The sequence below is a fragment of the Thalassophryne amazonica genome, chromosome 3 (genome assembly GCF_902500255.1).
Source record: "Thalassophryne amazonica chromosome 3, fThaAma1.1, whole genome shotgun sequence".
NCBI classification, from domain to species: Eukaryota; Metazoa; Chordata; class Actinopteri; order Batrachoidiformes; family Batrachoididae; genus Thalassophryne; species Thalassophryne amazonica.
Genome location: NC_047105.1, coordinates 11643004 through 11666210, shown reverse-complemented (window position 1 = coordinate 11666210; position 23207 = coordinate 11643004). Strand labels below are relative to the sequence as shown.

At 41.7% G+C, this 23207-nt stretch overlaps 1 protein-coding gene across 4 annotated transcripts in view; it reads right to left on the bottom strand.

The window, feature by feature from the left end:
* Positions 1-239: 239 nt before the first annotated feature.
* The window catches only part of LOC117506338 (membrane-associated guanylate kinase, WW and PDZ domain-containing protein 3), a 463321-nt gene continuing 440353 nt past the window's right edge, over positions 240-23207 (bottom strand). Inside the window, exons 17-22 of one of the 4 annotated variants that reach the window (XM_034165831.1) lie at positions 23109-23184; positions 22546-22651; positions 19726-19863; positions 8044-8182; positions 4806-4895; positions 2667-2803 (exon numbers count right to left, since the gene is read on the bottom strand). In XM_034165831.1, coding sequence (XP_034021722.1) covers positions 4846-4895; positions 8044-8182; positions 19726-19863; positions 22546-22651; positions 23109-23184 — 509 coding nt within the window. In that variant the 3' untranslated portion in view covers positions 2667-2803; positions 4806-4845. Of the gene's footprint in view, positions 2804-4805; positions 4896-8043; positions 8183-19725; positions 19864-22545; positions 22652-23108; positions 23185-23207 lie in introns of all 4 variants that reach the window. The other 3 variants (XM_034165832.1, XM_034165829.1, XM_034165830.1) reach the window with 3 other exon arrangements.

Here is a 23207-nt window from a genome sequence, read left to right as displayed (position 1 = left end):
AATCGTTGGAACCAAATGTGCATTTAAGTTTTCTAGAGTAGCACTTGACCCTGCACCCTGATCATCTTCTTAAGATTGGTCAAATTTACATCTTTAAGGACCATGGCATAGAAACACGTGTCCTCGACCTCCACAAATAATCAAATTGTAATTCATTTTTTGGCTGTAGCTCATCTTAACTGAGCTGCAGTGCCAATATGACATTCAGCAACACATCTTACTCAAATCTTTAGGAAAATGCTGCACAAAAAAGTAAAAATGAAAGCCATGCTTTAAAATGTCTCAGTGCTCTTCCACGACCCCTCAGAGGTGATTTGCGTTCGATAGTTCATCTGTATTTGATTAACTCTTACATGCCGTCAGCAGGTGTGCAGAGTGATCCCAGTTTTGTTTTGTTGTTTTTTTTTTGGCCCTGTATCAAACATTTTCCTTTATTTTACTGTGAACTTCTCAATATGCTGGATGCAATGTCCACTAAACCCACACTGGGAACCATTTTTTGTTGTATGAATATTAAATATGTAAATGTGGGTTCTCTGCACAACTGCTTTCCATCAACAGCACGTTCAATATCTCAGTGAACCATCACCTCAAATACGCTGCAGGCGCACAGCAATCACACATCAGGACTGACAATCACTTAAAAAGAGCACGATTGTTGTCTCCAACAAGATAAAACGTCAGCAGGACATGACACAGTAATATATACCCGCAGCCATTCTGGACGGTAAAAGAACACAGCTTCATAAACAAATAAAAAAATATGAATAAATGGCAAATTAAGTACAACTCATGGCCATTCTGTAACGCTACAAGGGCAGATGCAGTGCAGTGGAATTCATATAGATACTTTAAAGTTAGAATCTGCAAAAGATGACATTCAAATATATAGAATATTTCACAATGAGACACGTTTTGAGCGACTGCAAACATTTGGTACAGCAGTTTACGCGTAAAATTTATGAACTACAAAGATCAATGGCAACTGCTACCACTGAAGCACGCTGGGAAGGCGGTGACAGCTCATAACAAGAGACGAACGGCTGTAGTCTATAGAAAACTGTGGAATGGCTTGATACAGCTACATATACATATATTATTTCAATAAGTTACGCACTGGTTGGCTATCATACACACGGTAAACAAGATCTGGAACCACAAGTTTCTGGTCGCTTTAAATGATCACATTTCTAAGGTGTCTGTAACCACGGAACACTCTAGAGTAACAGTAAAGTGAAAGCGTGTTGGAAATCTGCTCGGTTTTCAGAATTTTAAAGTAGACTCATCGTCTGATGTGCAGAACACGTGCAGTAAAAGTAAAAGAAGGGACTCGCATGCAGCTGAGCAAACCTGTAAGGAATAAAAAACAGAACTAAAAAAAGAAAAGAAAAAGGGAACCCTGGATATGTATACCTACTGGTGTGCGGTGGGGGCGGGGCCTATCTCCTTTCCTTGCATATGGGTCATTGCATTACAGCGGGTGATGCGCTAATGGCAGTCGTTCTTTCCGCTGGAGAATCCGAGGGTTGGCACATATTCACATTTAAAGAAACGTCTGTCCGTCGAGGCCCTGAGCGTGCCGTGCGAGCGCTCAGATATCCCGTGTGAGAGGTGCTGAAGCAGCGGGCGGGGCAGGGATGGGGCTGGGGGAGGGGAGCTGCTACATGCCGCACACCATAACAAAAGACTACCAAAACAAAACAAACCGGGATGTGTTGCAGTTTTTAAATGGAAGAACGCAGAAAAATGAGACGCAGTTCGAGATTCATTCAGAAAGGTGCTCGGAGGACTTCTTCCTGCGTGAGGATTTTTGCTGAGCTGGGCACTTTCCATGGACCAGGGCTAATGGGTCCCTTTGGGCTCTGCGGGGTCCCTGGAATACTGTTCGTAGAGGCCACAACATCTTCTTTGGAGTAGGAAAATGAATCTTTTTGTCCTTTTGCCTCTTGTAAAGAAACTACAGAGCCTTTCCCGCTCCAAATACCTTTAATAGACGACATTCCCCGTTTGCTGTCAGGCTTTTTCCTGATTTCTGTCACTCTGTTCTTCCCATCAGGAGCTTCCTGCACCGAGTCTTTACCTGTACCTTTCTCTCTGACAGGTGTCCGATCCATCGCCCTCCTCTTAAAACTTTCTTCCTGGCGGCCAGGCCTGGTCCGTTCCCCTCTTCCTTCCATCTCTTGTGTGCCTCTTCTGATGTGAGGATTACCCGTTATACAGTTTTTCTTTTCATGATCTAAGCTGTCTTTGCTGGAAAAGTCTTTTAATCTCCTCTCGGGACCGTGTTGATGCTCCATGTGCCGCTGAGTCGAAGCAGCTTGCGGCCCAGCTTGAGGAGACGTCCTTGCAGATTGTGTTTTCGTGTGAAACGTGGTGTTCTTGCCCGCTGCCGCTTCCTGTGTCTGGTGCTCAGTCTTGTTGAGGATGCGGCGTTGCTCTTTGGCTTTGGAAAGCATCTCCCCTGTTTTCTTTTGGCTGCCTCGCTCTCTGGAGTCTTTTGCAGGCCTGGTCCTCTTGTAGAAAGCAGCTTGCGGCTCGGGGTTGGCTGCAGAGAGCCGCTGTAACGCCTTGTCTGCCCACTCACTGCTCTCTGCCACTGAGCTCAGACCCCTGCTGCCGCGGGGCTGCACGCCTGCTGGGGACGTGGTGGTCCAGCTGGACGAATGCTTCAGTTTGCTGGAGAATGGAGGGGAAACAATGGTGGAAGCCCCGGTGGGATATGGAGAACACAGGGGTGATGTGTCTGACAGAAACACCTCTCCGGAATAGCTTGCAGGTGAAATGACTTTTTGATCACGTCGACCTTTAAGAGAAGGAGACATTTTCAACACGGTGATACCAAATTGTGACCATTGAATATATAATACAATCTGCAACCTCACCACTAAATGACACTAAATTTATCAATATATCCAAATGAAAAAATAAATATTATCCAGCAAAATAGCACTGGTTGGAAAATGCTGGTAATGCTTCAATAGAAACAGAACAAAAGTCATTTTGATTATACTGCTGTAATTGCTGTAATTTCCAAGATTCTAAACCCACCAAAACCGAAGAACCAAGAAACAGTTACACAGCTTGCACTTCAACTAGCGGGGTGGTTAAATGGTTATACTGGTCACCAGTTCAGTGCATTTGCACAAGATTCAGTTGATATATGTGGCTGAGCTTAAGAGGTTTCTGACAGATCTGGTGATCCAGTAGAAACAAAAAATTCTGCAGATCATTCCAGAATAAAGATCATGAAATCCAACAGACCAATGAATGGTAATAAGCAGCAATTGAACAATTTTTTTTCTTTGAGAAGGAATATTTTAAATTTTTCAAAACTTTTATCACCTCCACCACCTGAGAAAGGAGGATGGAAGTTATGTAGCCGCCCATGTTTGTTTTGTCGACCTGAGATTCACAAAAGTAATGGAGAGATTCTGATTACACTTTGGGTGATGGTACCTGGACAAGGAAAGGTCAGATCAGTGCAGCCAGGTGATAAGTGGGCATCTCCTTGGCCTTTCCCAGTTGGTCCTCAGTCTGGGATGAGCTTAAGGAGTCAAGAGGTCACTGAACAGAGGTGTTAGATGATATAATAGTGATACATTTGAAGGAGAATGAAAGTCCAAGTGTTTTGGGTCTTGGTGCTTCCTGTCTTACTGTATGGACTTGGACACTAACCACTGACCTCAAGCACTGGCTAGAAGACTTTGGTCTCCTTGTATGATCTTTGGGTACCACTGGAATGACTTTGTGTCAAACAAACAGTTGCTTAGGGAGACTCAAGATGAGGAGTATGGGTGGTGGTGGTGAACAAGCAATTAAGTTGCTTGTTTGTGCCAAATCAACATGCAGATCCATCTTGGATCTGCTGTGGCAACAAATGAGAAGCCAAAGAGACATCCTTATACTCGGATAAGGAGTCTCACATGCATTGTGACAGGACATCAACTAAGACATTTTGGCCATGTGGCACATTAGTCTGTGCATGATCCAGCATCCAACAACTACATACGGTGAAGGGGATGCCCACATTTCACTTGGATAAAGAAGATAGATGGCTGTTTCTGAGAGGTGGAGAGGGATTAGTTGTCTGCTCAGGTGTTTGCTAACCACAAAGGCGGATTCACGATGTGGTGGATGCAGTGATGCGTAGACACAACACATGTTTCACGACTTGACCCGACCCAGGGTTTCCAGCAGTAAGGCACTTTCATGCTGGATCACATTCTGGGAAGCACGTCTCGTGGCCACAACATCAGAAATGACATTTCCTGACAGTACCAGAGTCTCCCTAAGTAATTGTTCATTCAACAGTAAATCAGTGGAAAGGTACCCCAGGATTCTATAAAGGGACCAAGTACCAAAGATATCCAGTTGTGATCTTAGAGTAAGACTAGCAGCACTGGGACTCTAAAGACTTGGATCTTTGTCCTCGTACAAACGTATCAGCATAAACCTCAGTCATGCAACGTCATGAATCCATAAGAACTTATGGAAGAGAATAATTCAGGTCTGCATCCAAGTTTCCCATTTCTTGATTTTCTCTAATATTGAAAAATGGGCATTTTCAAGCATCCTAATTTGGTAATTCCTGAATCCTAGAGTTTTTCTGGTATCCTAAATGCTGTTCCATAATAAACAGGGGCTACGCAAATCATACTGGTGAAGTCAATGCAAAATTGGACAAACGTTCACTATTGGTGTCTCGGTGTTGGGGTTTCCAGGCTCGGGTCAGGACATGCATTTAAAAGATCTGTGCTGGACTGTACTGTACAGACATTATCTGAGGGAAGACATGACAGAATTACCAACGTAAAAGAGCAGAGGCCAGTGAAAGCAGTGAAGATGTTAGTGTTGGTGCTCAGTGTAGTAGCACGAAGTAGAAGAAGCAGTACTACCTGCATCAGGAGCATAAAAGAAGAGCCATAAAGAAGCAGATGGTTAGAGATCAAATGAACGAGTAAAACAAACCCTGAAAAAACATAAAAGAAAGTGCAATCAAAAAGAAAAGCACTTTAAAAGTGGCTCCATTCCACTGTGTAAGTGCATTGCCCTGAGCTAAACATTAAAATGCACTTCACTATTACAAGCACCTATATCTCATAATCATTTAAACATAATCAAGAAACACATGTTTACTGTATTTCAGTAGCTGGGCTTCCATTATAGGTTTGCACAAAAGTTAAGCAGTATTTTCCAAATGACAAAAAAATTCTCCCTGCAGCATATAGGAGAAATCGACCCGGAATGCATTATTTTTTTTACATTAGTTTTTTTTCAGTCAGACATATTTCCTGTCCCACTGTCCACAATGCTTGATGTCCATGTTTTACATTTCATTTCTTTTTGTTTTTATTTTTACATGTGTCTATGACAAAGCTGCACAAGTTTATTAAATTCTGACCATGAAGACTTGCAGAGGAAGCGACATCGCGCTAACAGTGTCAGCAGGACAGCTGTGGTGTGGACACGGGCTTTGAAGCGGTTAGCACTGCTAGCTGCTAGCAGCGCCCATGTTTACTGGCTTATTGACTGTGGATGGACAAATGAAAGAATCAAGAATTGCAAAGGTGACGATGTCAGTCGGATGATTAATGACCATCACGAGGAACTCTGAAATATCGAAGGCTACGAAGCCGTGTGACACAGAAAGCAGTGTTGGACAGCAGGACGATATTCTCTGTGATTGCTCTGGTAGACGCTTAAGAAGTAAAATCAGGGGGATGTAGCTGAGTTTCAAGGTATGTATTTATTACTTAGTTTGTCCAGTCTGGTTTACATTTATTCAGTGGTGGGCACAGTTGCGCTAATCCGTTAACCGCTAATTATCAAAGCTAACTTTTTTGTTAGCAGATTAGCTTTTCAGCTAACTTCAAAAACAATCCGCGGACCAATTAGCTTCCGATAAATTTAGTTCCGATAACTTTTAGACCGTTAAATTTTTTTTTTTTTTACATAGTAATGGTGAAAAACATTTATAAACCCTGTTGGCTCCTGTCTGCTATGTATTTTGCAGCAGTGAGGCAGCTGAGAGAAGCTGAGCTCAACTCTACCCCAGCAGAAGGGTTGCCAACCAAAAAAAAAAAGAAAAAAACAAACAAACAACCAAAAACAAAAGTCATTACCCTTGACAACATACAGCGGGCCAGCCATGAGGCACACATCTTGAAAATGAAAGCAGGTTTGACTATTGGTTTTGATTTTTAAATCAAATTAATGTCAACTCTTAAAATGTACAAAGTGAAAATATCTTAATTTTAAAATAACGCGCTAATTATGAAGATTTGAACATTAACACACACAGATGCCCAAAGTGATTTAGGGTAAACTCAGCCTCCGCTCACACTGATTGGTTGACTAATTCATTCTATGTAAAAACCAGCACAAGTTAATGTAATGTGTGTGTGTGTGTTGGTGTTTACAAATAAATGGGTTTTGTAAAATATGTATTTTTTGAAATTGTTAAAAAAAAAGGCATTTGCAAAACTGAAAAGTCTGATTGTTAACTGTGTGATATAACTGGGGTCAAAATGCATAGAACACTGCCATCTACTGGTGCCCGGTTATATCACATGGTTGTCAAATCACAACTTACCCATAATCCCTTTGGGCATCTGTGTGCATTCAAATATTCAGAATTTGTGCATTATTTTAAAATTAACAGATATGTGTTATATTTTCACTTTGTACATTTTAAGAGTTGACATTAATGTAGTTATTCCATCTGGATTAATTTGATTTAGAAATCTAAACCATAAGTCAAACCTGCTTTCCTTTTCAAGACATCTGCCTCATGGCTGAACCTCTGTATGCTGTCAAGGTAAATGACGCTTACAGCAGTGGGCAGGGTGCACAAAGACAGAAGCGCTAACTCATTGGCTGTGTTTGGGTTTGTGATTGCCTTTGATCATCTATCAGAAGCGTTGGCGGTGTTTAAACTCAAAACTGGCTTGTTAGTAGCTGAGAGTGCACCGGAGACAATACCTGTAGCTTCCGATAAATTTTTTATTGGTTTAGTGTTAGAAAAGATAACTTATCGAAGAAAACTTTTTGGTTAGCTGTGACCACCACTGCCATTTATTGAGTGTATTTTTAACGCTGGCTGTGCAGTAAATAATAATCAGGCAGAGCAGTCTCATTTGAACCATGTGTGACGTAGCAGGATTTGACCATTTTTGGGGACAGCCTCCCATTGCACAATACAAAAACAGCACACGGGAAAATGGTGAACTGTTTTGTTATTGGCTGCAATCACTGAAGCAGTTGCGAAAAGTGCAGTTTTTTCAGTTCCCAATAGAGAAGGGAAGACGAGGCAAATGTGAGAGGTCGTGTCAGTAAGTGTTAGCCTACACAGCTAACCACAGCAGCTACGTTGTCTCGCCTGCACAACACCTCGACACGTTTGAGCTCCGGGTCATAACCAAACTGCAACACATGTTCATTTTCCACCGCATAGTCACATTTTCTTTGCATTTTCACTTTGTTTGCCGTGTAATTTGCCCAAAAACTCAGAGAGGGCTGTCCCCGGATGTAGGATTATTGCCACACATGCATAAATATTTTCACCCTTTAGTACCCGCCCTCAAACGAGACTGCGCTGCCCAATTCTGTGCCCCCTACAGTGCCCTGGATGTGACATTGGGTTGAGTAGAACTGCAAGATGACCTTGTTAATATTGAGAGATTGAATGCCAGTACTGGGATTTGTCATCTTGTGATAACCATCATTCTAGCGAGGTTGTTGTGAGAAGTATTATTCCAGTTGTCCAACAGCTCTGCTGACTGTTGTGTTAGTGAGGAATGAAGAGAATTTTAAAAGAATCGATGTTTACAATACTATCATTACTTCAAAGAAAGAAATCATGTGAAACACAAATGGGTCCATTATGAAGACGTCCTGTCGCCAATCAGATTAAAGTTACTGTCCGTAGCACTCTTCACAACACATTAAAAGTACATTTCAGTTAAGAAAAATATGAATATAATCACAGAGGTAAAATTTGTGCCTCTCTACGCTTTTAAAACACACACTACAGGCAGCACTTACTGCCATCCTGAGCCAAGCCGGCCCCAGGTCTCAGCAACAGCACCACTTTGTTCCCTCCAGACTGGATCAGTTCAATGGCTCTCGTGTGCGAGATGCCACGAGCTGGTTCCCCATTAATCTCCACGATCTCGTCCCCAACCTGCCGGCAATACACAAAATAGAATTATTAAACAGACACACACTTACTGGAACAGAGAAGACCAGGCAGATATACTTACACTGTGTACGTGCACAAAAACTACACCATAACACACACACACAGCTGTGCAATACCCTTTATTACTGAATGTGGGAAAACTCAGGATAAATAATGCAAACATGTTAATCTGATAAACTGCCATCAACACTGACATTGCATTAAAACGTTAAAGCTACAGTGTGTAGGATTTATGTCAGGAGTGTTTATTAGCAGAAATGAAATGTAGCATTCTGTTCATTAATATATAATTACCTGCACCAACAAAGTGATGTGTTTTCATAAGCTTAGAATGAGCCCTTCATATCTATATGGGAGTGGGCCCCCCCTCATTGAGGCTGCCATGTTGCACTGCCATGTTGAAACAATAGCCCACAAGGGACATACTTACTCTGCTTTCGCATTTTGTAGCATGGCCGGAAGACTGAAGGAAAAAAAAGAGGAATCAGTGGTTGCTAATGGTGCAACAGACCAGAGTTGATCTATGATCCATTAACTGTAAAGTTTACATAAATATAGATTTAATGTCACAGTGAATTGTTTTTAAAGTAATAACTGTGTAAATATTGATGCAGAGTTGATGTGAATTGAAGTGTGAGTTGAGGGAAAGCAGCTGCACGTTGATGTGAACGGATTATGTTAAAAGCAGGCAGCCTCTGCTGCACGATATATACGCGGCCGGCTTGTGCTCCCTTTGAGGCAGGTTTGAGCCCCAGGTTCCATTCAAGCACGGAAATAATCACTGAGCAATCAGAAACTGAGTATTCGCTGTTTTGCAGTTGTGAATCTCGTGCCGTCTCGCAGCCTGGGACTTACGCGAGAGGTCGGTTTCAGCAGAGCTCTGCTTCCGGACACAATGTAAACACACCTCGTGACGTTATGGACAACAAGACAACATCAGGGCATAGCAGAAGTTCATCACAGGTGCTACACCTCCTCTAGGTAACCCTCATAACATGGGAGAACGTGTCATCATCATAATCGCCTGTGAACTCGCTGAATTGATGCCATCCATATCCTTGCTAGCCACTGTTTACATGCGCTGTGAAATGCTAGAACTCTGCTGGCGCTGTGGTGCATTCTGGGAAGCACAGGAGGCCGCCAGGGGTATTATGGGAAATGTTAAAACAGCGAATAGATTGTGTTCCTGGTCTTTCCTGGTTTTCTGATCCCATGTCCATCCTGTCTGAGCTCAGTGAGCTGAGGGTGGGCAGAGCTCTGGGGAGCAGACACTTTTTCTCAGTGGTATAACTGACTTCGGGGTTGTCGGGTGTCCGGATGAGGTGCGGTGGCGTGAGTTGTTGTACCTGGCTCTTCAGTATTTCTCAAGAGGGTGTTAAAACATGGGACAACTTATTTTCATTCAGGAACAAGAGCAAAACTTGTGTGTTTTCAATGTTCTTTATGTTAAAAAAAAAAAGGAAACCAAAGTTATATTTGCAGCTCCCCCTTTTTTTCAAGTTTTACTGATCCAAAAAAATGATCCAATTCGTGAATGAAAAACCATGATCCAATGCATGCCCGCAATGCATTTCTACTGTCTCGCTCGAAACCTATGGCACTATGGGGGAGGGAACCAAGTCGGCACTGGCTCTGCTGTGATTGGTCATTTCTGAAGAGCGAGGTATGATTGACAGCCCTCCTCACTGACACGGAAGTCAGTCGACACAACGGTGTTAACTGATTATCACCTCGTTTCTGCTTCTAACTGCCTCCAGTCATCATCTATCTCAGCGACAGATCTCTGAAGCTTCTGTACAACAACCATTTCCACATAAATTCAGCATTATTTCATAATAAATTACAGAAAGTCCTAAAAACCACCCGACATTAATGAAACTCTGTCGCAGACCGAACGGTCCCCCCCCCCCCCCCTAAAAATCGGTCTGCCTCTTACATCTGCGCATGTGTAATTTCGGACCACAGCAGCATGTCTGAGACGGAGTCTCTTCACCCAAAGCAATCAAATGGATTAATGGGATGATTAACCATCAGATGATAAAGTTAAAACCTCTTAAATCATTTTAAAGTCAGTTTTAAGCAGAAACGAGGCCGTTTTAAGCAGAAACGAGGCAAAATTCGGTGACCTTTGAAATGTCCGATGCACAAGCTAGCAGCTTGTTTAGCTCTGATCACTTCCGCTGCCTTTGTGTCATTTTTATCAGTTGCAGGATTAAATTTTTCAGAATCAAATCTTATCTTTTTTGTTTCATATTTCTTTTTTTCCACCTTCAGATCTTTTTTTCACTTTCAGATCTTATTTTTTCAGTTTCAAACTTTTGGCCCCATTCTGGCGTGGGAGGGTGTGGCTTCGATTGAGAGGGGCGTGGAATTGTGAGTGACAGCAGAGCAAACAGTCCTCACATGATGTTGCTTTCACGTTTCCTGAAAGCAAGATAAGATTTGATTCTGAAAAATTTAATCCTGCAATGGATAAAAATGACACATCACATGTTAAAATATATTTCAGAGTAAAAAATGAAAATAAATTATTTGATCAAAATTACAGAGCTGAATCAAAAGTATATTTAAACTGAAAAATATATATCTTACGCTTATTTTTATTTTAATAATACTTTTTAAATGATTAGAAAATTCAAGAACAAACATTGAATTTTCAGTTTCAAAATTTATTTTTGCAATCTTTTTTTTTCCAGACTACAAAACTTTTGGCCTGGATTTAGCTCCATATGGCTGAGATGTTAATGTGTGAACCGCATCATCAGGGGGGACAGATTTTTAGGGGGACCATTTGGTCTGCGACACCGGCACACCTGAGTCTGACTCTCTCCACCCAAACCGATAAAGGGAATAATGTGATTATTAACCATCAGATGGCAAACTAAAACCTAAAACCATTACGGCACCATTTGGAGACAAGTGAGTGCATAAATCCACTGCGCGCAAGCAGAAGTCAACTTCGAGAGGGTGGGGGCACTGGTCACATAGTCCTCCTCGCTCGTAGCACCTTATTCCTTGCTCAAGGAGCAGTTTCCACTGAGTGCGCGCATGCAAAGATAATTTACGTGTACGCAGTTATTATCTATGCGTGTGAGATAATATAATATGCCCGAATGCATGTTTTACGAGACTTGCTTTGTAACCGATCTGATGTCATAGTTGTTCTCCTACACACTGTTTACTGTTTGCTAGTACAGGCTAACAAATTGGAGAGCCTTTATTTTTGTGAAATCAAGGAATGAAAGCAAGGGACCACGAATCCCCCTTACCAAAGAAGTGAAAACATGAAGCGAAACAATATTATAATAATGCAATCTGCAACCAAACCACTTGATGACACAAAATCCTACACACTGTAGCTTTAATACATGGTGACACATGTCAGTGTGATCCCTCCAAAGATGTTTGCACCGCACATACGAACACACAGCTTCAGTAAGTCAACCGGTATCGTAAAGCCACTAATGTCACTCTCCATCTATATAATACAGTGTCTATAGATTCTTTGCTAATCAGTTTCTGAATAATTATTACAATAGTGGGCACAATTGCACAGAAAACTCTGCCATTATTTTAGCAGTTATTACAACAGCAGTTAACCACTGCCGTATTGTGTTACAATAATGGTTGCTATTTTTGTGCAGTTTCACCCATAACTGTAATAATGATCAGAAATGTCAATTGCAATAATTATTGCAATAGTGGGTGCAAATGTACAGCCTTTGCAAATATGCCAGTTGTAATAATTATTACGATAAGGGAAGTAAATGCACCCGAGGTCACTGAAGAATCTGCAAACAGACTCATATTCATGGAAAGAGGCAGTAGAATTACATTTACTACAATAGTGGCTGATTTTGCTGCCCATTCACACCAAAATTGCAATAATTATAACAGTCACACTTACAGCAGTGATTCATACACAGCGGTTCTGCTAATGTGCATAATGAGGCGTGTCGCCCCCTTGTGGTCAGTGTGTGTCCCAGTTGTTCAGCGTTTTAATGCCTGACTGTTTTTCTTCATGAAGAATGCTAAATACCCTGCTTGCTTTACAAAATAAGGTAATTATTCAAAAATTGAGGGGAGTAACCCGGAGAAAGAGTTGGCATCTTAAGTTCCACACTCACCGTCAGTTAACTGAGACACACTGACGTTCTCCTGAGGGACGATGGTGTGTTTTCTGGTCTAAAACCATGTCATACTGTGACATAAAATAAAAGAGACTGTCTGAATGTCCGGGGTAGAATATTGCAGGGTTTTTTGTGTGTGTGATATGGGAAGAAACATGGGGAGCGAGATAAGGATGCTGGAAGGATCCACTGTTGTGTCAGGATCAGAAGCCCTTCTGATGGAGGAAGACGTGCCAGATGCGCCATTTAATGTCACAAACACAAACAAAGTAAAATAAATAAATAATAATAAAATAATGAGTGCCTGTTGTTGCCTGCTGGAGAAAAGTCAAGAGGAACTTAAAATGTATTGTAAGAATACATTTATTTTTTTAAACTGCCCTTACCATCAGTTTTATTGACAGTGGGTTTGGCATTTTAATTCTCGTCTGTAATTTATTTCAGCCGAGTGCATTTTTATTGATACTTTGAAGGAGCATGACAGGTTTTTTGCCACCACCTAGCAGTAAGGTTTCAGATTGCAATTCATCCAAACACTTTTATTTATGTTTGCAAAAAGGGTAAATTTGCAGGTTTACGTAAGCTGCACACAGTGGTGGGCACAGTTCTGATAATCCGATAACTGATAATTATCAAAGATAATGTTTTCATTATCGGATTATCTTTTCAGATAACTTTGAAAACCATTATCGGACTAATTATCTTCTGAAAAATTTTTGTCGGATAATTTTTAGACCATTAATGTGGTAAACAATGCTGAACAGCTACAAACAATCATAAAATTTAAAATCAGTTGAGCACCTACCTGCTAAATGTTTTGTAGCAGATGTGTAGTTTTATCCTCTGCAAACAGACGAGAGGTGCTTCTAGAAGAAACCACTCTATCCTCTGCAGGCAAAGGAGAACTGGCCACAAAAAAAAAACTAATTTCTTTTAACCCCATACTAATACGTGGGCAATATCACCCAAGTCATCCAGAAGCATACATTTTTAACTTATGGTTCAAATTTTAACCAAACTAATTTAGGACAAGCTATTTAAATTAACATCACATCTGAAGTTTTATAAAGTGAAAATACCATAAATATGTTTTAGTTTTAAAGTAATGCGCAAATTTTTAATGTTTTAGTGTGGACATGCTGTGTCCAGGTGCATTATGGGTATCTCAGTATGTTCATGACATGAGAAATGCATTTGAGACACTCTGATCAGGCTCCACGGACAACAGCATTAAACTCTAGTGCCTAAAACTCTTGTGAATATATTCTCTGGGTTTATAGACCTTGTGATTGTGTTTGCATTTATTAAATTCCACACATCTTAAATGTAGCAGACACAGATTATCTGGAATTTTGTTTTGGCAAGTTTTCAAGGTCTCTACTGCCATCTACTGGCCAGTAGTGTTCATGGCTGTATTTGCCCTGAAGCTGGGCTGATATTTTCAATCACTGTACTCGGTTCCAGCTCAAACTTTACTACAGAACCGCACGGTGTAAAAGTTCAGAGCGCCCGATTTATGTTCTCACACACATTGTATGTTCAAAAACCAAATGTCGAGCTCATGTTTCCAGAAGCAAAATGTAAACAGAAGCTTTTTTTTACACTCAACAAAAATATAAACGCAACACTTTTGGTTTTGCTCCCATTTTGTATGAGATGAACTCAAAGATCTAAAACTTTTTCCACATACACAATATCACCATTTCCCTCAAATATTGTTCACAAACCAGTCTAAATCTGTGATAGTGAGCACTTCTCCTTTGCTGAGATAATCCATCCCACCTCACAGGTGTGCCATATCAAGATGCTGATTAGACACCATGATTAGTGCACAGGTGTGCCTTAGACTGCCCACAATAAAAGGCCGCTCTGAAAGGTGCAGTTTTATCACACAGCACAATGCCACAGATGTCGCAAGATTTGAGGGAGCGTGCAATTGGCATGCTGACAGCAGGAATGTCAACCAGAGCTGTTGCTCGTGTATTGAATGTTCATGTCTCTACCATAAGCCGTCTCCAAAGGCGTTTCAGAGAATTTGGCTGTACATCCAACCAGCCTCACAACCGCAGACCACGTGTAACCACACCAGCCCAGGACCTCCACATCCAGCATGTTCACCTCCAAGATCATCTGAGACCAGCCACTCGGACAGCTGCTGGAACAATCGGTTTGCATAACCAAAGAATTTCTGCACAAACTGTCAGAAACTGTCTCAGGGAAGCTCATCTGCATGCTCGTAGTCCTCATCAGGGTCTCGACCTGGCTCCAGTTCGTCGTCGTAACCGACTTGAGTGGGCAAATGCTCACATTCGCTGGCATTTGGCACGTTAGAGAGGTGTTCTCTTCACGGATGATGCGAAGGAGATGTGTTGCACTGCATGAGGCAAATGGTGGTCACACCAGATACTGACTGGTATCCCCCCCCCCCCCCAATAAAACAAAACTGCACCTTTCAGAGTGGCCTTTTATTGTGGGCAGTCTAAGGCACACCTGTGCACTAATCATGGTGTCTAATCAGCATCTTGATATGGCACACCTGTGAGGTGGGATGGATTATCTCAGCAAAGGAGAAGTGCTCACTATCACAGATTTGGACTGGTTTGTGAACAATATTTGAGGGAATTGGTGATATTGTGTATGTGGAAAAAGTTTTAGATCTTTGAGTTCATCTCATACAAAATGGGAGCAAAACCAAAAGTGTTGCGTTTATATTTTTGTTGAGTATAAATTTAATTTACAAAAACTCTCTATGGGAGACATCAAAGTTAAAAAACAACAACAACAACAACAAAAACATTACAAGACAGGTCTGTGTTTGCACAGGCACAGTTCGAGAGGTTGGATGCTTGTAGCTGTTCAGCAGCGGGATACCCTCACCACGGCTGACCAGAATATCAAACAGGTTTGAATTGCATCTGACCATACGATCGGCAATCAGAAGGTGGTCGTGAGATGTTAAATGCAGCTTGTTACTCCATGTATACTAAACGATGCAGGACGCGCGATTAACCTGAAACTCAGTGCGATCCAAAAAATTCTCACACGAATGAAAAATCACCTGAAAAAGGACCAAAACTTGTACTGGCACCAGTAGATCATGGCAGTGTTCTAATTATTTTGACACTGGTTATATCAGACGGTTATCCAATTGCAACTTGGCAATTGCAACTTGGCTCGACACATTGGCTGGGACACAGCCAATGTGTCGAGTGATGGGTAAGTTTTCATTATTGGATCGGTTCCATTTTGACACCTCAGTACGAGATTACATGGAAAACGGTCACGCTGCCTTCGATACTAAAATAAAACAGTCACTGTCGGCTTGACGGACTGTATGATGATGATCAAATGGAAATGTTTCCTTCAACCTCCAGTTGCCTTAACATCATTTTGAGAACTAATGTGGGCAAATAATCAAAAACTCAAGGTGTTGTGTTCTTCAGTTTAACCTACTGTGCATTTGTTAGCCGAAATGAAAACAGTAACAATAAGTTCCCCTTCATGTACTTGCACAATGCTCCATTTTCACCTCAGGCTCAATTGCTTGTCTCCCCTTCTAATGTCATTGCCCCCATTTCAAATTTCTAGAAAACCCTGCATTCATAAGAACAAAAATGTTTTAAAATGTTTTATTTTCTGCTACACACGTGAAGAGAAGAGTTCAGAATGGTGCAACAGCCCTGGCAGAGATTCAGCATCTTACTTGAATGTATTTCAGCATAATAGCTGCTTGCTCTAAAAAGTGGTTCCTGATGGTTAAAGCACATCTCCAGCTCTCTGTTCCTATGTGTATATACGTGTGTACACATTGCTCAAAAAAAAAAAAAAAAAAAAAAAATTAACGGAACACTTTGAAACATGTCCTTGTGTGCACGCGTGACAATGTCGGGGCATGCTCCTGATGAGAGGACCGATGGTGTCCTGGCGGATCTCCTCCCACATCTGAACCAGGGCACCACTTAGCTCCTGGACAGTCTGAGGTGCAACCTAGCGGCGTTGGATGGACCCGAAACATAATGTCCCAGAGGTTTTCTATTGGATTTAGGTCAGGCGAGTGTGGGGGGCCAGTCAGTGGTATGAATTTCTTCATCCTCCAGAAACTGTCTGCATACTCTCGCCACATGAGACCGGGCATTGTTGTGCACCATGAGGAGCCCAGGACCCACTACAAGTGTAGAGTCTGACAATGGATCCAAGGATTTCATCCCAATACCTAATAGCAGTCAGGGTGCTGTTATCTAGCCTGTAGAGGTTTGTGCGGCCTTGCAGGCAGCGTAACATTCTTCATGGCGTCTCCAGACACTTTCATGTCTGTCACATGTGCTCAGATTGAACCTGCTCTCATCTGTAAAAAGCACAGAGCACCAATTCTGGTGTTCTATGGCAAATGCCAATCGTGCTCCACGTTTCCAGCCAGTGAGCACAAGGCCCACTACAGGACGTCGGGCCCTCAGGCCACTCATATCTGTTTGTGATTGTTTGGGGAGAGACATTCATACCAGTGACCTCCTAGAGGTCATTTTGTAGGGCTGTAGCAGAGCTCATCCTGTTCTGTTGATGTGTTATGGACCTTCTATGGCCATGTCCAGGTCTTCTAGAGTAACTGCCTGTCTCCTGGAATCTCCTCCATACTGGGAGATACAGCAAAACTGGCAATGACATGTATTGATGTGCCATCCTGGAGAAGCTGGACAACCTGTGCAACCTCTGTAGGGTCCAGGTACCGCACTGTGCTACCAGTAGTCCAGGGGTGGCCAAGTTCGGTCTTCGAGAGCCACCTTCCTGACACTCTTAGTTGTCTCCCTGCTCCAACACACCTGAATCCAATGAAAGACTCATTAAAAGTATGCTAACGAGTCTTTCATTGGATTCAGGTGTGTTGGAGCAGGGAGACAACTAAGAGTGTCAGGAGGGTGGCTCTCGAGGACCGAACTTGGCCACCCCTGCAGTAGTCACACTGACCCTAGCCAAATGCAAAACTAGTAAAAAAAATCTGTCAGAAAAGATGAGGAGGGAAAAAATGTCAGTGTCCTGCACCTGTAAAACTTTTCCTGTTTTGGGTGTCGTCTCATTGTTTCCCTTCTGGTGCACCTGTTAATTTCATTAACACCAAAGGAGCTCAAACTGATTAACACCCCCCTTCTGCTACTCAACTGACCAGATCAATATCCTAGAAGTTGAAGTGACTTGATGCTGTACTCTGATCTTTAATTTGTTTGGAGCACTGTGGATACATTTTTCTTTTTTTGCTATGAGAGCTTAAAAACAAAGAGGCAATAACAGTTAAAGGCTTCTACACGCTCGACTACAGCTGGCAGCAACACAAGTCTGTGGTGTAATTGGCCATTAAGAAATTGAGAAATTGTCCTTATTTCATAAACTGCAAAATATCAGACTTAAATGCACAAGATGAACTGCATTTAACTGTTCTGAGTATCTCCTTTATTAAGCCACAGTCCAACTACACCTGTTCAAAACATCCATCCATTAAAAAGAAGCAAAAATCAGAACCTCTCAGCCTGACAACAAACTGGTTTCAAAGGTTGGAAGAAAATCACTGGATGGTAATACTATAACTCCTCAAACAAAAATGTCCATGAGGACAGGAAGCGACCAACAAGGGCACAAATACAAGGCTTATTCTGTCAGGGGCAAAGTGAGTAATAAAATGGTAAATAGACTGAATTTCTGCAATACTAGACCTCCTGATGCAGACACACCAAGTGCTTTACAATGATGCCCAACATTCACAGACACGCACACGCGCACTCAAGGAGCAATTTAGGGATGTTACGCAGCAAAAGATTCTGCAAGCATTGATGCTTGCAGAATCTTTTGCTGATGTTTTTGCTGACCGTTTAGTTCAGCGTTTATTAAAAGAAAACAGGCGACATGAAGTTGCCATTTCAAAAGGAAAAAAAAAGGAGTCAAGATATCATCACAAACTTGTCTGGTTCCAGTTGAGCACCCTTCACAATAAAACATTTCCAGTTTTCCAAAATAAATCATTCAATGGTTAGAATACATTCCGCTGTACCTTATTGTAATTAATGTACAATCACGTTAATTTCAGTTAATAACTGTATTCTTAAAACATACAACTGTAAATACGTCACAACAGACCCTCTTCATGGGTGCCTGTTTTTGATGATCCTGTCATCATAAGCCCGCCTCTGTAACCTCCAGGCCACCACCTTCCTGACCAATATGTCCATGAAAATTCTGTAAAGTATATCTTATATATTACTTGTATATTCCAATTCTAAGGTGGAACTATGCCGGTATACAAAGGTATATTTAAATATCTAAAAAGAAAGAGTAAATTAGGAAAGTAGAAAAGAGTAGAGTAGAGCCACTTAGGTGCCTGGTCTTGAGAACCAGGGATGGTAGGTTGAAAAGCTTTTTTATCCCACGTAGAGGTTCAGTCTGTGGTAAATCATAAACTAGCACATACTGTAATATGAAGCATCCAGTATGTGAATACTAATACGCTGAATAGATTTCAGTTTAGGACGGACTGGCCTTTTCTCAAGCCAAGAGGAAGGCCTAAGTCCTATACAAGCCCTGTGGTCCCTGGTGCCAGTGCTAATTCCCAGATTCCATAGCATGAAGCGAATGACAGTCTACAACTGCCCCAGGATGGGACGCCAGTCTGATGCAGGATACTTTCCCAGCTGAGGCCGGGACCCATTTACAGCTGGATGACTGGAACAATAGAGCTTAAGGATGTAAGGTCACAGATTGGTTGCACGATCAAGAATCAACCCCAGGTCTACATGTTGGTAGCCCAACCCCTTATCCTACCTGCGCTACAAAATAAAAAAAAAACACAAAACAAAACAAATAAAGATGGCAGGTGCCTGACAAAGTTGCTTCAAAAAGTTTCAACTTGTAAATGATGACAAAGTAAGTTCTCTTGGCTACTCCCTTGTTTTTTCACTTGAGGTCATTACGGCAGTTCCGAGGTGGATCTGCATCTTGATTTGGCACGTTTTACGCTGCATAACCTTTCTGACGTCACTCCATATTACATGGAGAATGGACAGGGGTGGGTTTGAACCAGGAACCTTCCACACTGGAAATAAGTGCATTTAACCGCTTGCTCACCACCCCTGCATGCATGATGCCATTGCATGTTTTTTTGGTGGTGGTTTGGGGGGGGGGGGGGGGGGGGGGGGGTTAGAGTTGTTGTAGCCGTTCACTCCCATACTTTATTATCCTATATATATGTTTCCCTCAGCATGCTTTTGAATTCCCTGACTGTTTCATACTTCTGGAAGTGTGCAAAGCTGTTGCATGATTCTGAAAGTTCCAGACAATTAGTGGATGTCAGACAAATTAAACACCAACGAATGAAACATTTTATTTATTTAGCTGAACAAAAGCACCACTCACATGGATTCTTCCATCCAGCTGAGCAGGTCCGTCCTCAGCCAGTCTCAGGATGTACAGGCCCATGTTGTACTCTGTTCCACCTCGGAGACTAAAGCCAAAGCCTCTGGGACTCCTGTCCAGTTCCACTGTCAGACAGCCCTGCGGACAACAAGCACAAAGATGACACGCTGCCAGAGTTCCAACACGCTGACACACATACAGAGGAGGGCGTTCAGGCCTTTACTCCTCGCTAACGTTTCACGCTTATCATCCCTCGCTCAGATAAAACGGTTCCTCCGACGTGTGTCCATGCAAACAGAACCTAAATCCTGAAACCTGTCAGATCAACTTTTGGGACACCTGCTGGTGCTTCACAGAACCGGCAGTGGGACCCGACTGCTGAAAACAGACCTACAGCGTAGTACCGTTCTGAACCATGTACCTCCGGGAATGACTCCTTTGCTGCTGTTGTCACCCTGGAGTTTCAAAAATTGCATGCTGGATGGATTTTAACTGGCTCCGGAAGTGCCAGATTTCAGCAAAGTAGGCTTTTTCTAAAAATGGCTTCATGCAGTTAGTAAACAAATGGAACAGTGTATACTTGCCCCAGATGGGCAGGCCGGTGGGAATGGTCAACTTCAGATGAAGAAGATCGACGACCATCCAGGCTATGTTTGAATTGTAAAATATACAAGAACTCAGTGTGCTTTCTGGTCATCCAGGACAACGAAATATGTTTCATAGCCCCAAACCACAAAAGATCCTGTATCACCCGTCACTGCAGGTAATACACTCACACGCATTTTACAACATGTCAGCATTTTAGTGTTCAGATATTCTTTTACATAAAATCAGTGATCCTTAGTGTTTTCTGAAGGCCTTTTATCTTCATCTCTATTACTGGTAAGTTTGTGTGTAATTGAGACAAATTCACTGATTTCTGGTGAGTTATGCTGCATATTAAATTAAAACATGGGGCATTTATAAGAGACCCCTATATTCTCTCACTAATTTTTTCCCCTAAAAAAGGACAAAATTGGGAGGTGGAACCCCAAATTCACAGACTTTTTCTTTTTCAAAATGTTCTTCATGTTGAAATCTAGTTATGATAAAGTACCTTTATTTTTGTGGTATATCACAAAATTGCAGCTAATTTTAGTGCTTATAAAGTATTTTTTTGACAAGGATTTTATGGAAAAAAAAATTACAAGTTTGCGTACTGCAATCTGGCAGACGACTTGAAGGAGGAAGCACCTGTGCAAGAATCAAAGTTTTGCACTTACAACTATGAAATGTAGCACAATGCCAAATCATACTCGGCTGTATGAGCATAAAAATAGGAAACAGAATGTGACCTTTTGACCTCTTAAAATAGGTCAAGGCTAGCCATCTTTGAAGTTGTCCAAGGTCTGTGTCCCAAGAATGTTCCCTGGGAATTTGAAAACCCTGACAGTAATAGGAATGGACTTATGCTGAGCAAAGACAGACAGATGAATGGACGGACGCAAGGCCTTCACAATACCGGATTTTCAATTTCAATTTATTTTTCATTTACATAGCACCAAATCACAACAGAGTTGCCTCAAGGCGCTTCACACAAGTAAGGTATAACCTTACTAACCCCCAGAGCAACAGTGGTAAGAAAAAACTCCCTCTGAGGAAGAAACCTCAAGCAGACCAGACTCAAAGGGGTGACCCTTTGCTTGGGCCATGTTACAGACATAAATTACAGAACAATTCACAAGACAAATATACAGGAAAAGCTGTTGTGCACAGGACAGGAGGGTCTCCAGCACAATTACCAGACCCATCTCTGGATGGAGCTGCACCTTAAACAGAGAGAAAAAAACAGAATCAGGCAATCAGGAAATACTTAGGTGATTGCCGGCCACTAGCCCTAAAGCTTCACTAAAAGAGCCAGGATTTAGGTAAAGTTGAGGCCGTGGCACGCTTCGCAATACCGGATGGCCATATTTTGACCTCAGGTAAAAACTGGACCACTTGGTGAAATTCTGTTGTACCTGCATTAATGGTAAATGGTCACCAGGTGGAGATATTGCTCCACTTCAAGAATTGTGTACAGGCCACAATGGGGCACAATGACGAACCTGATGCTTATAGCAGTAGATACGCCAAATAAAGCAATGATTAAAATACCCATTTGGGAAAACTAAGTAAAAACACTGCCACTGTAAGTACCATTTGTTTTAGTTGGTACAGTATCTCAGCTGTCTAGTATAGTGTTAATTTTGTCACCTGTGACATTATTTTAAAAATTCAAGAAGGCAATATTGTGAAGACTATCAAATGTGCTGAACTCTACTTTAACCAAATAACCATCTCTACACAAAATACTTTTGTATTCAGCAAGTAAGTTTTTGAATTATAGCAGCTGCATCAGACAAGGACAATCACATAACCAAAAACCTCCTCTATAGTTTGGAGGAGGTAAATATGCGGCATAACAATTAGCAGCGATTAACTATGAGATTGCTAAATGTGCAACCAAGAACCAAATTATTAACTCAGCATGCCATATTCAGTAATAAAATGACAATAAATATCACAGGCTGCAATACATCAGCTTGAAACTGTATTCAGCCCTCGGGCCACCAGTTTGGGACCTCCAAGTTACAATATGTAATGATGTGTATCCAGTCACACTGTATGCAAATATGGTTCAATTGTTTTATTAAATGAGAGACTGCAGCTGTACATTATTGCTGACTACAATAAATAAATAAATAAATAAATTTAGCTGAGAGCAGCACTGCCTTCAGATGTTGTCAACATAACATAACCAGACTTGAAGCTTATAACAGAAAATGCGGCGTGTGTTACCTGGTTGGGTCCTGTTACACACAGCGTTCCCTGCTCACTGGGGGCAAGAGTTTTGTGGTCAGACCAGTTGGCTCCCTCCTTTTTCTCATCCAGGTCGAAGTTGTAACTAGAACAAGCAGTATTTGTTAGGTCAGAGTACTTTTTTCTGTATTGCACGATGCATACATCAAGCTGTGGCCTATGAGAGAGAAAAAAAATCCTGTTATTCAAACTGTAAACATGACTTTCAGGCAGGGTATTTCTATTCACATGTGGGTATTTGAAGGCTGTTTGTTTTAATTTTATATATCTTGAAGTTATTTACATTTTTCCAGAGCTGTATGGAGTTATTTTGGATCTGCTTACAACATCTACACGCTCTATTTTCTTCTCTTTTATGCTTTCATGATGATAATCGTTCATGTCAAGGAGCGACATTGCATGAATATAACCATCAGTACACTATTCCGGGTTTTTATTCCCAATAACACAAATGCTATTTCAGGAATTTGTGGCACCAGACAGAATTACAGCCGACCAAAGCTCAGAGAACAGATTGCTACCATTCATCCTGCAGCACTGACCTTTGACCCATGGCTCTGTGCTGAAGGGCTGGACTCTGTTTGGCTGAACTGGCTCCAGATGCAGGACCTTTGTATTCTGAAACAAGTTTTGAGATTTCA